This window comes from Cololabis saira, chromosome 18, assembly GCF_033807715.1.
Source record: "Cololabis saira isolate AMF1-May2022 chromosome 18, fColSai1.1, whole genome shotgun sequence".
In the NCBI taxonomy this organism is placed as follows: Eukaryota; Metazoa; Chordata; class Actinopteri; order Beloniformes; family Belonidae; genus Cololabis; species Cololabis saira.
The window spans coordinates 13,642,094-13,654,495 of NC_084604.1; the positions used below are offsets into that span (position 1 = coordinate 13,642,094).

At 40.0% G+C, this 12,402-nt stretch overlaps 1 protein-coding gene across 2 annotated transcripts in view; it reads left to right on the top strand.

Annotated features, from left to right (window-relative positions):
- fam184ab (family with sequence similarity 184 member Ab) overlaps positions 1-12,402 on the top strand; it is a 207,478-nt gene that overhangs the window by 179,031 nt on the left and 16,045 nt on the right. Inside the window, exons 19-21 of one of the 2 annotated variants that reach the window (XM_061746559.1) lie at positions 8,125-8,242; positions 10,278-10,382; positions 12,118-12,374. In XM_061746559.1, coding sequence (XP_061602543.1) covers positions 8,125-8,242; positions 10,278-10,382; positions 12,118-12,374 — 480 coding nt within the window. The remainder of the gene's footprint in view (positions 1-8,124; positions 8,243-10,277; positions 10,383-12,117; positions 12,375-12,402) is intronic. The other variant, XM_061746560.1, reaches the window with a different exon arrangement.

A 12,402-nucleotide genomic window follows, 5' to 3' on the forward strand; every position in this document is an offset into this window, starting at 1 on the left:
ATGTCTGCAATGCCGTACCTTATAAACGGGTGTCCTGTGCACAGCGGTGCATAACTGAAGCATCTCACTAAGACAGGTTTACAGCATATTGTAGTCTTATGTCTTCTGCTATACAGAAAGATGACAATCTGTGACAGAAGAAAAACGCCTGTAATGTAGGGATGCTGATTCTAAATGCAGGGAAATGTACTCCCTGTTTTATGTAAATTATGAAACAGTAAATCAGTTTGGCTTAAATAAGAACTGCACATATTGCCTGCAAAGTCTGTCAGCCACCAAGTTAATGGTGAGCAGATATAAAAAGTAGATGCTTTCTTCCATAAATTACGCTATCTGTTTATTCCGACAGAGAGCTCTCTTCACATTTGGCCTCGTTTCATTTGGGTTTAGGTCTGGACTTTGCATTTTCCGTTCTTTTTCAGCTGTTCTACTGTATTGTTGTACTGCTGTGAATGAAATCAGTGTGCTGTTGCATCAACCCAAACTAAGCTTTAACTATAGGGCCAGACTACAATACAGAGGAGTTCATCATGACTGCAAAGTGCTTAGATTCTGTGGCTGCAAAACAAGACCAAATCATCAGCCCTCTGTTCCGTTTGACAGTTGCTATGAGACATAGTTGCTGACATGCAGTGTTTGATCTCTGCCAAACGTGGCACTCTGCATTGTGGCCATATATTTGCATTTGTTGGAGAACTCTACAAATCTTGTGGTTTGTATGTCTGTAGCTATACTTCTGCGTTGTTTTTTCTCAGCTTTGTGAGTATTAACGTGTGACATTAGACCTGTACTGTCTAAAGGGAAATGAATTGTTGCTGTAGTTTCATGATCCCGGTCTTTTCAGAGACTCATTGCAGAAGTTAATTCCTGTGGGCAGGAAAGATCTCCTGTAGCGTCTGTGTTGCAGCAGACACTGTTGCTGAATCACTGTGCTGTGAAGAGCATGCTCAAGGTTGTCCATGATCTCCTTCATTTTATGAATTATGCTGAATTATGAATTTAGCTTGTTGAGTTTCTTGAAGTACCTGCCTCTGATTCTGCTCCCCAAGAGATGACTGTAAATGTGACTGCAATTTCCACATCAGATTTGGAGGACCCTGGAGGACCTAAGCTTCCTCGAGAAGTAGAGTCTGCTCTGTCCTGTCTTATAAACAGCATCAGTGTTGTATTTCCAGTCCAGTCTGTTCCAGGTTATGGAAAACTATCTAACTTAATCCTGGCTCTTCTAAATCCACAACCATGTCATTTGTCTTATTCACATTCAACAGGACCTGATTCCTCCCACTCCATGTCGCAAAATGATCCACTAGTTCTCCTAACTTAGTCTCTTGTCCATCACCGATACACCCCACAACTGCAGAGAGATCCGAGTATTTCTGCAGATGACAGGACTCCAACTTGTACTGAAAGTTTGAGGAATACAGCGTGAAAAGCAATGGTGGGAGTACAGTCCCCTGTGGTGCTCCTCTGTTGCTAACCATCTGGTCAGACACAACATTAACCATTAGTTCTCATAAACGTTGGTCTTGTTTGTCAGGTAACCAGGAATCAAAGTGATTGTGGAGGGATCCACCTGTGTCCTCTGGAGTTTCTTACATAGTAATGCAGGCTGGATGGTGTTGAATGCACTGGAGAAACTGAAGAACATCATCCTCACAGTGACCGCATTTACATGCAGTCAATAACCCTTTTAAAACCCAAATATTGGCAATAACCCGAATTTGCACGGCCGTGGAAACACCAATAACCCCTTTGAATAACCCAAATTTGCTCATATTCAGGTTTTTAAAAACCTGAATATGAGCCCTGGGTTACTCCTTTTAAAACCTGAATATTGGGTCATGTAAACGCCAAACGGGATATCCCCATCAAACGGAACATGAATCTGTTTTCTGCACATGCTCTGTTTGCAAGGAATCCTGGTCTTTTGAGTCCAGGAAGTTCTTATAAACACGGAGAAACGCAAGACCACGCCACACTTTTGGAGTGAGGAGGAGACTAATCACTTCATAAATGTAATGAAGGATATGAACATTTTTGCATTTGTAGACGCTAGAAAGTACCGGGATAGCCAGATTTACAAGAAGGTGAGCGAAAAGTTGCGCAAAGCAGCATTTGTTTTGAATTTGGATACAGGAAGAAGAAGCGGAAATGACGGTAATTGCGTCATCACGTTCTCCGCTCGTCGCTGGTTTGATCCAGATATCCCAAATGATTAATTACCATCTATACAGGGATAACCCTGTTTGCTCACGCATGTAAACGGAATATTCCAAATGTTTCAGTAACCGGAATATTAGCTATAACCCGAATTTTGACTGCATGTAAACGTAGTCAGTGATGTCTACTTTGCCCAGACGACTGTGGCTTTGTTAAAGCATGTATGATGGCGTCTTCAACTCCATCAGACTGCAGTGGGTTTTGGGAGGTATTTGCTTGTTTTTTTCACGTGGGGCAGTAAAGGTTTCTCCAGGACTCCAGGACGTGAGATGTTAGGGCTACAGGTCTGTGGTCATTAGGAGGAGATGGGTGAGATATTTTAAGAGGTGCTGCAGAATTGCTGGTCCAAACAGGCCTTCAGGACTCTGGGGCCCCGCCAACCTGTACCTGTTCAGTAGCCTCTTCACCCGACTGCTGGAGACAGACAGGCTGTTGTAAGGGGGAGGTCTTGGGGGGGGCAGCATTTACTGGTGTGGTAGGAAACAACAATGGAGCAGCAGCAACACCCATGACTGGGGTGGAAGATGAGACAGCTGAGGTGTGACGGGTTTATTTCTCGGGTTTGTTCAGTTCCTCTGAGCGTTGGGCGACCTGACCTTGGGGTGAACTGGACATCCACGCTGGGACAATTGGCAACGGTTTTGAATGTTTTCCACATGACTAATCTGTCTCACTGTAGAATAATTAGATATGGCCTCATGACCTTTCCCAAACTGATGAGCAGATAATTACCGATGACTTTCCCCCTTGAATAGGGTTTCGGTTAACGCACAAGTCTACGAGTTTCTGCACAACTACTTCCTACTTCCTACTTCCAATCTCCAAGGAAAGATAAAAGGTCTTAATGCAGTCGGGGCTCTTTTAAAATGTTTATTTATATAATTTACCAAAATTCAGGAACAATCACCATGCAAAGCCGTTTTCTTTAGACCTAAAACACAGGCACCATATTAATGTATCCGAAAGCTGCTGATGGAATGCATTTGTTTTTTTCTAAATTTAAAATGTTATTTATATAATTGAATTTACAGTCTCTGCAAAGTGGGTATGTCGCTTTTTATAGCAGTTTGAGGCGTTGAGTTGTTTTGTAAAGGCTTTCATTATTGTTAGTTCTAAGCTTAGATTTGGAGGAATAATGTGCCATCATCTTACTTCCTCAAAACATTGAGATAGATAATTAAGAATTTAAAAACTATAAGAACACTCAGGGAGGGATGCTTGAACTCTTCAATCTTGACTGTAAGTCTGAACTTCCTCATTAAACTTGAATGTGTGCTTTAAAAACCGATATCTTGGAAAGAGATGGTGAAAAGCTCTTGGCATCGGTGTGTTTTCCAGTGCAGATGTAGTAGGAGGTTTGTAATGTTGATAGAATACTGGGAGAACGCTGTCAGAGGTATTTTGGGAAGCCGGCTCTTGAATGGAAAATGAGAAAAGACTTGACATGTGAAATGTCACAAGACCAGAGTGAGAAGATTGATGCTGAAAGATACAAAAAATTACAGGGTTGAAAAGTGAATTAAAAAATGAGATAATTTCTGGGTTGCCAGAAACGGACTGAACCGAATCCATAAAGGACGTTAAAAAGAAATGCAGAAGAAGACTAAAGAGATAAAGATAAAGAGGAGTCAGAAAGTGACTGTGGAGTGTGTGAGTAAAGAGATGATGATGGAACATGCGGCGAGCTCGTCTCCTCTTCAGAGCTGGTGGCGCTGACCTCCTTTCAGGCGGATTCTGCAGAGAACACAGCGCCGCCTGATGGGCTACCCAGGAAAAGTGTTCATTAGATCATCCACCACTGACGTTTATTGTTGCATGTGGATACAAAGTGCCTCACTTCTAAAATATACTTTTACAATCTGCACCTAAATGATATTTTTAAATCTCTGAATCATCTGCATAATGTTGGCAGACGGCTGTTGTTGGTTCTGATGTATGACAGACGAGCAGATCAACATTTACGAGTGATGGCTTCATGCTGAGTGTAAGTTAAACATCCAGCTTTTGTCTTTTAGGGGTTTTCCAACATGTTTTAATAAATAAAACCAACTAAAATCAGACTACTACAGACTACCGCCTAACCCTCACAACCAAAGAGGTGACATTTTGTAGAAACTGTTACTTATCAACACTTTAATGACAAAGTAGAATTTATAGTCTGCACCATGAGGTTTGCAAGGAGAACACGTAGACACGCTTTTGAGTTTTTGTTGGGTTTTTTATTACTTTTCTCACTTTTTACTCTTAGAAAACAAACTTTAATGGTCAGCAGTTTTTATTTTCTGGCAGTTTCCTCATCTACTTCGCTCTCCAACGCTCTGATTTGCTGAAGCTTCGTGCAGAGATGAACCACTTTATCTCATGTAATTAAATACAACCCAGATTTATCTTAATAAGTTTGGTCCTGTACTACCTAATTAATCACTGTGATGGCTGGAGCTTCACCCTCCCTCCAAGTGTTTCTCACTAAACAGCCACTGAAAGTGCGGCACTGATTGTGTTTCATGAATATTTGAATGGTGTGTCCCGTCTGTGCGTCGCAGCCTTGTCCTCTGGGAGTTAGGAAGCGGGCCTGTCAGTTACGCGGTGGCTACCTATTCTGCCGTCACACCTGTTTTAATGTCAGTAACACGCCAGCTTGCAAGTGTCTGCTGATGCAACTATATGGTAAAGTTAGAAAAGGCTGAGCATATTTTAAGCAGTTCTCAAGTAAACATTTCTTTCATACCTTAAGATTATTTTCTTAGTATAAATAAATAAATAAATAACAGAAAATTTGCATGTGCCAAAAGTTTCCACAAACTGTATTACAGCTAGTAAACATTTATTTTGACACAATAAATGATTTGTCTTGTTTTAGACATCCTAAAGATTGCTTCACCTTTACCTTTTTGGCTTTTTCCGACGGGTTCGTGTTCTGCTCAAGTCACTATTGACAGTAGAAAGAATTTCGATTAAACATTTGCATATAACTTCCCATACAGATACTGGACGGATAAATGAAGTCAACACTTAAGCAACGTTTGTCAACTCAGTGCTTCAGATATATTTAACTGGAGGTAGCCATAGAAACAACGGTCCTGCTTCCAGCAAAATTAGCGATCAAATCCACATCTTTAGTATCTTGTGGTTCAAACATGAGTCTATAGATCCCAAACAACAGTTTCCATTTATTTTCAAAAGAATGCATTTGTTGGACATTTGTAAAATATTTAAAATGTATGGATCTCACACAGATAAAGTGAAGCACTATCAAAAAAAACCACACAGTCCTTTTAAAGACATGTATACCAGGGAGGTGGTGATACACTTGTGATGCTTTTTCAGACTCTAAAGTAAAGAAATGGGACTTACAGCCTGAAAAAACATCCTTTGTCTTTCAGCATTACTTACAGCCCTGGTTTAATTGTGTCAGTGCACTAAGGAGAGCAAAGGTGTGAACAAGAGTTCAAGCTGTTTAACGTATTAGATAATAGTCATAAGCTTCCTCTAAAAGGAGACCTGACAAAAAAAGACGGCAATTTCTTGTTTGAATATCAAGTCTGTTACATGCTGAGGAGCAGTACAGCTCGGGCACAAGCAGAACGTTTTAAAGTTAACAGAAACACATGTAAATCTTCATCCTGTCCACCATCCGTCGCTGGAATCTGGAAATCCCATCAAATCGGACATTTTAGAGCTCCAGTGACTGTTTCTCATAAGCTTATGCTCGCACAATGAGTTTTCTGTCGTTGAAGAAAAGCTGAAGACTTGGGAAGTTCATTTGTCCAGGATTTAGAAAGGAAAAGAGGCTGCACATGGAGACAGTCCAGCTGCAGGGACGCTCCTCCGGCTCAGTGGAGACCGGTGTGTGCTGAACATTAAACGCTTGGCCTCGGTGTGCTACTGCTTGGAAGAAATTGACCAGCAGTTGAGCCACCTGGACGGGGATGGAGCAGAAAGACTCTCTGAATATTGGGATTCCATCACAGGCAACGCAGCAGACAGTAACATTGAACATACCACTCCACAAAAGACTAGAGACGATGTGCTAGCACTGGTTCTTTTGAAGTGAGCTGGGTGGAACAGTTCACCTGATACATTTAACATAACGCAACAAAATATAGCTTGGCACCCATTATCAGCTTAGTCACAACAAGAACATTTTCACAAAATCAGCTTTAAATAGTCAAAGGTGTTCTGAACAGTTTCTAGACATCTCTGATTCATGTGTGTTCAATGTTTGTTTCAACAACTGCATCCAGTTTTATTGCAGATAAACAAATTATTCACAAATTATCTTTTTATCTATGGTTTATTATATGATAAGGTTTAAGTCATGCTAGTTTGCATCGACTATTTTTATGAGTCACTGAAGAGAAAAATGAAAAGAGTGTTAAACCTCAAAGAAAGAAATATGATCCTGAGAGTGAGAGTGTCAGGGTTTGGACTGGAGTGAGGAGCACCCAAAACGCAGGGGATGAGGACGACAGGAGTGCAAACAAAAAGTCCTTTTATTTATTTATTTATTTATTTATTTATTTATATATATATATATATATATATATATATATATATATATATATATATATATATATATATATATATATATATATATATATATATATATATATATATATTTTTTTTTTTTTTTTTTTTTTTTTTTTTTTTTTTTGTCTGCACACATATTAATGGTTAATACCATGCTGGTAAGAACCTAAGGCATATATATGTGCATTGTAAATATAAAATACATATGATATAAATATATCAAATATATGATACAAATAAAAAGTCCTTTATTTAAACAAAAAGGCATCCAACATAACACAGATTTGGTGGAACCATAGAACCAAAACCATGACATTGTAGTTTGCATCCAGAGAAGAATCATTAAAGTTCCTAAATGTTTTCATGCATGCAATCCAAAAAGACTAATGTAACAAATCTCTGAACATTTATTACTATTACTGTTGTTATTACTATTGCTTAATTTGCACCCAAAAATGAAAATCTTTATATTTATGAAGCAGTCTGGAAATAAAATAATTCTTACAGATCTGTTTATCGGATCATGAAGCTGTTATAAGGGTTTATCATACTTGGAGAAATGGATGATTTTCTACACATTGTATGTGTTTGTTTGCTTGTAAACGTAGAACTCCAAAGCAAAGAAAAACCTTTTCAAAGCATCGCATCTATGAGCGAACGGCCGCTGCTGGCACGCGTGCGTTTTGGGATGAGTTTGATGGATCCTTTATTTCCTGATTTATTTTGAAAGTCAAGTGTCTTAAATATCAACGTTTGGCTCGGCTGACGTCCAGACTGCACATCAGTCTTCAGGATTTCATGCATTTGAGAAAATCTCACTTTAAGTTAAATGTATAATTTCACCCAGATTGATTCCAAAGGCCAGTAAAAGTAAAATAGGAATAAATCCATCATGAAGTTTTAAAAGTTTTCCTTAACTCGACGTTAGAACGACCTCCAGAGGAATTAGACCGCTCTGCTTTAATTTCCACAGGCAGCCTCTAAATGGTTTTTGTGATGGAAGAAAGAATAGAAGAAAGAGAAGAGCAATAACTGTGGGGGATTACTGTTTTATTGATCAAAGCTAATGAAAAAGGAAAGGCTATGAATCAGTCATCGTATTACTCCTTGTACAACACAAATGTAATTCTTTCCACCATTTTATGTTGTAAAAACACAATAAAGGACTCTATTAGATATTATAAATAAATCTGCTCCTGCTCCTACCTTCTTGATCTTTGATCTACCGGGTCACGTTTAAAACTGAACATCTCAGTTATTTCAGAGGAAGACTGAGTATGACTGAAGGATTTTAAATGAGGACTATGTCTAAGCTTGAGCAGTTTACGGCCTAACGTTTACGTTTTTGTATGTTCTTGTCTCTTCATCCCAAAGATTGGAAGGAACAGAGGAGAAATTCAGGAACAGAGAGAGTCGTCCTGAGGACCTGCAAGTCATCGCTGAGCTGAAGGACATGGTGTCTGAGAGAGAATCTCTGGTGAAAAAGCTGGTGGTAAGTAGCCGCAGAGGGGATCCTCCCTCAGCTGAGGAAAACTGTCCCGAGAGGAATCAAATCTCCCATCACTCTGTTCATGAAGCCTCGATGTAAGGGCACAAATGTTTAGGGGGGGGTTTAGCTACGGACAAACTATGGATCATCCCAAACTGAATGGTTGCTCAGAATGTTCTTATAGGAAGATTCTCCTTTTGATAAGTGGAAATTAGAACGTTTAAAAAAAAATAATGATGGGGCAGAGGAACCTTTTTTTCCCCGGCCACGACACCTCAGAAGGTAAAGATGGGGCTGAGACAAAAGACGCTGGTGTTGTGGAAACGTGTAACAGATGTGTGAGGATGAAATGAGAGCGTGGTGGGAGGAGTGTGGGGACGTGGCTCTGCAGGGCGTCTGAGGTTCAGCTCCACCGTCAAAGCATCCCGCCAGAAAAAGGGGGTTTTTAGTCAATGACGTTTATGTGTCATTATGAATAATTGTATACACATAATAATGATATTCATTATGTATTACAAACATACCTACCGTGTGTGTACCGGGGGAACAATCAGGTGGAACATCAGCTTTTATTTTGGTTACTTTAGCGCCGTGTTGTGACCAGAGACATCTGTGACTCGTTCATTACCTTATGGTCCAGAGTGGAGGGAAGGGACTGTCCTCATGTTGCAGAGCGCCGTAATCCTTTGTATAAGCACAGCTGGAGAGGGAAGGCAGAGCGAAGACGGGATCTCAGGTTCATCTTTGTAACACAATGGGAGTGTGAGAATGGCTACTGGCACGTAGGTGCACCTGCAGAAGGGGATCGATGGAGTTAAATTGGAAACTCTTGGAGTATGGAGCCAAATCAAGGCCAAAAGTTTTGCTAATTTGAAAATAAAATTTGAACCTGAAAATTCTTTTTTACAGTTTCAATTTTTTTTATTTTTTTTTTCGGTATCAGATCTTTTTTTCAGTTTCAGAAGTTTTTATTTCAGTTTCAAATCTTTTTTTCAGTTTCAGATCTTTTTTTTTTCAGTTTCAATTTTTTTTTTTCAGTTTCAAATTTTTTTTTTTCAGTTTCAAATCTTTTTTTCAGTTTCAATTTTTTTTTTTTTTTCAGTTTCAAATTTTTTTTTTTTTTCAGTTTCAAATCTTTTTTTTCAGTTTCAAATTTTTTTTTCAGTTTCAGACTTTTGGCCCCCGATGTGGCGTAGGGGGCGTGGCATCATGAGTGACAGCATAAGAGAGAAGGCGGGGGACGTTCCTCAGTCATGTTGCCTTCAGGAAACAGGTTGCAGAAGTTAGCAGTAGAAGTATGATTCATAAGGAACATCCCCCGCCTTCTCTCTTATGCTCTCACTCATGATTCCACGCCCCTCTCAGTTTATGCCACGCCCCCTACGCCAGATCGGGGGCCAAAAGTCGGAAACTGAAAAAAAAAATTAAACTGAATAAAAAAGATTTGAAACTGAACAAAAGATTTGAAACTAAAATAAAAAGAAGTGGAACTGAAAAAAAAAGATGTGAAACTGAAAAAAAAAGTTCTGAAACTGAAAAAAAGATCTGATACCGAAAAAAAAAAATTGAAACTGTAAAAAAGAATTTTCAGGTTCAAATTTTATTTTCAAATTAGCAAAACTTTTGGCCTTGATTTGGCTCCATATTGCAGCAGCTGCTCCGACCTGGGCTAAGATGATGGTGCTGAAAAGGCCGCCCCTCTGACTGAAGCATGTCCCAGACCGTCCTCAAGTCTGTCACCTCTGAAAAAGAAGGTGTCATGCGTCACTTACTGGACTTACTTTTATTGCATGAAGGTGACTTTTGAAATCTGCTTATATTTTTGTGAAAAAGGGAAAAAAGTTTACACTAGCGGTAACTCGTAGGTCGATAAAAACAAACTGAGCAACTTTGTAAGTCATCACGAAGGCATAAGACTGCCAAGTGTGTGTCGCTACGTCCCCAGAAATGTGTCATTTTCAATCTTTTCACACTCCCTTGAGTCTCCCACAGTCTTCCTCAGCGTCACAGCGTCACCTAAAATGACTTTCTCCTCTAGGACGATAAGAAGTTCTACCAGCTGGAGCTTGTCAACAGGGAGACCAACTTCAACAAAGTGTTCAATGCTAGTCCTAACGTAGGAGTTATCAACCCACTAATTAAGGTAGGTCCTAAAATCCCGTGACACCTCACACACCGGGGCTCTGGCATGAGCCTCTCACTTTACTTTACTGCACAGCCAAGATGATACCAGCTGAAAATCATCTCATATCCATCAGTGCTGATTGATGAGGACGGCCAATGCAGGAGTCTTTGTGAAGGTCCCACAGCAATGTCATACCCATAAATCACCATCAGAGTCGTGTTTGACTACACTTATTACCGCCAGTAAAAACCAGTCCACTTTTGAGGAGATTGGTGTGTTTTGAGGTTAAACTGAGAAGGAAATCCGCTGCTTACATTTATAAGGCAACAATATACAGTACATCAAATGAAAAGAAGCATAACGTTTCTGTGAAAACAGGAAAGGTGAGTTTATAGCTGGCAACGAAAAGCCAAGAAAAACGTCCATTAAGTACATTTACTTGTTTCACTGAAACGGGAGCGTGGAGGAGGATGTGATTCACACGGGCTTATCATTAGTTAAATGGTGGGAGAGCTTCACTAAGAGGCTTTTACTGGCTTAAGTTGTTGTGCTTCAGTATATGCAACATATGCACAGCCGGGAAAATGTATAATAATTCATTTATGCTGGTTGTCAGTAAAAGCATTATTTTAAGAGCTTAGAATACTGAACAGTCACTTTAAAAAAAGTAATATCCACATCAGTAAACAGATAGATAGATAGATAGATAGATAGATAGATAGATAGATAGATAGATAGATAGATAGATAGATAGATAGATAGATAGATAGATAGATAGATAGATAGATAGATAGATAGATAGATAGATAGATAGATAGATAGATAGATAGATGCATGAACCAAACTCACATAAAAAAGAGAATAAAGAAATTATTTTTAAAGAAAAAGTGCACAATCTTATTAAACTTTAAAATATAAGGTGATCACAGGCATCACACTGCCTTCAAATATCCTGAAAACGTCCTTTCTCATATTGCCTGTGTTGTATGTTTTCCTCAAATAGAAATGGGTCTGGGTTCTTAATTGTGGGTTAAAGTTACTTGAAATAACTTTTTCTTTGCAGGGAAAAAAACAACTACAATTAACTAAACAGCAAAGGTCAAACAAAGGTCATTACATCACAACAGAGCTGTTCTTCCACCACAAGGTAGATTCAGAAATAAAAGCAGATGTGTCATATTTCACCTGTGACGGAGTTGAAAAGCTCCCGCTGCACAACCAGATCTAACTGTTGACGCCCTAGCAGGTTCTATAACTTCCAATGTTTGTCTCTGTTGTTACATTTACTTTCAGTATACGTGTTGTGTGTCTTTATTTGATCCGTCATATGTTTGTGTGTGTGTAAAAGTGCGAGTGAGTGTCCCACCCACCTCGGCTGGTCTTCCTCACTTCCTCCAGCTTTCGTTTGCTTTCCAAGCCATTTGTTGGAGTGAGATGTTTCCTGCTTTGACACATCTCTTCTCATCTGAACTGTCATTCTGCTCGGAGCGACTGCTGCTTCCAGACTGTGACTGAGTGATGCCAGTCTCCCGATTGATCCATTCTCTTTGCTTCGACCAGCATTTTAATGAGATCAAGTTGGCACGCTGCTCTTTTTGACTCTCATCGCATCGGCAGGACTGTTACAACCTTTAGAACAATCCCTGTACTGCATTTTCCCTTTTCTTTCCCTTGCGTTTTATTATCATTTTGCTTTAAACCTTCCCTTTTTGACCTCCGTGCCCCTCCTTTTTCTTTTTTTGTTTCTGTGTAGCAAAAGAAAAAGAATGAGAAAACAGCAGCCAGCAGATTCAGCAGCTCTCCCAATCTCAGGGCTCTGGAGGCCGCAGGCATGGGCGTGGGCGTGGTGGGCTCAGGGAGTGGGCACCCCCCACACCCACCACCCCCGCCCCCAGCCCCTCCCGGCCGCCTAGAGCCCATCCCCAACTCCCCCCTCCACCACCTTGAGCTCAACTCCAACAAACCTCTAGCCCCGCCGACCCCTCCCACCGAACCCAAGAAGTTCCTGAGGTGAGACCCTTTCAGCCGGCTGGCAGCC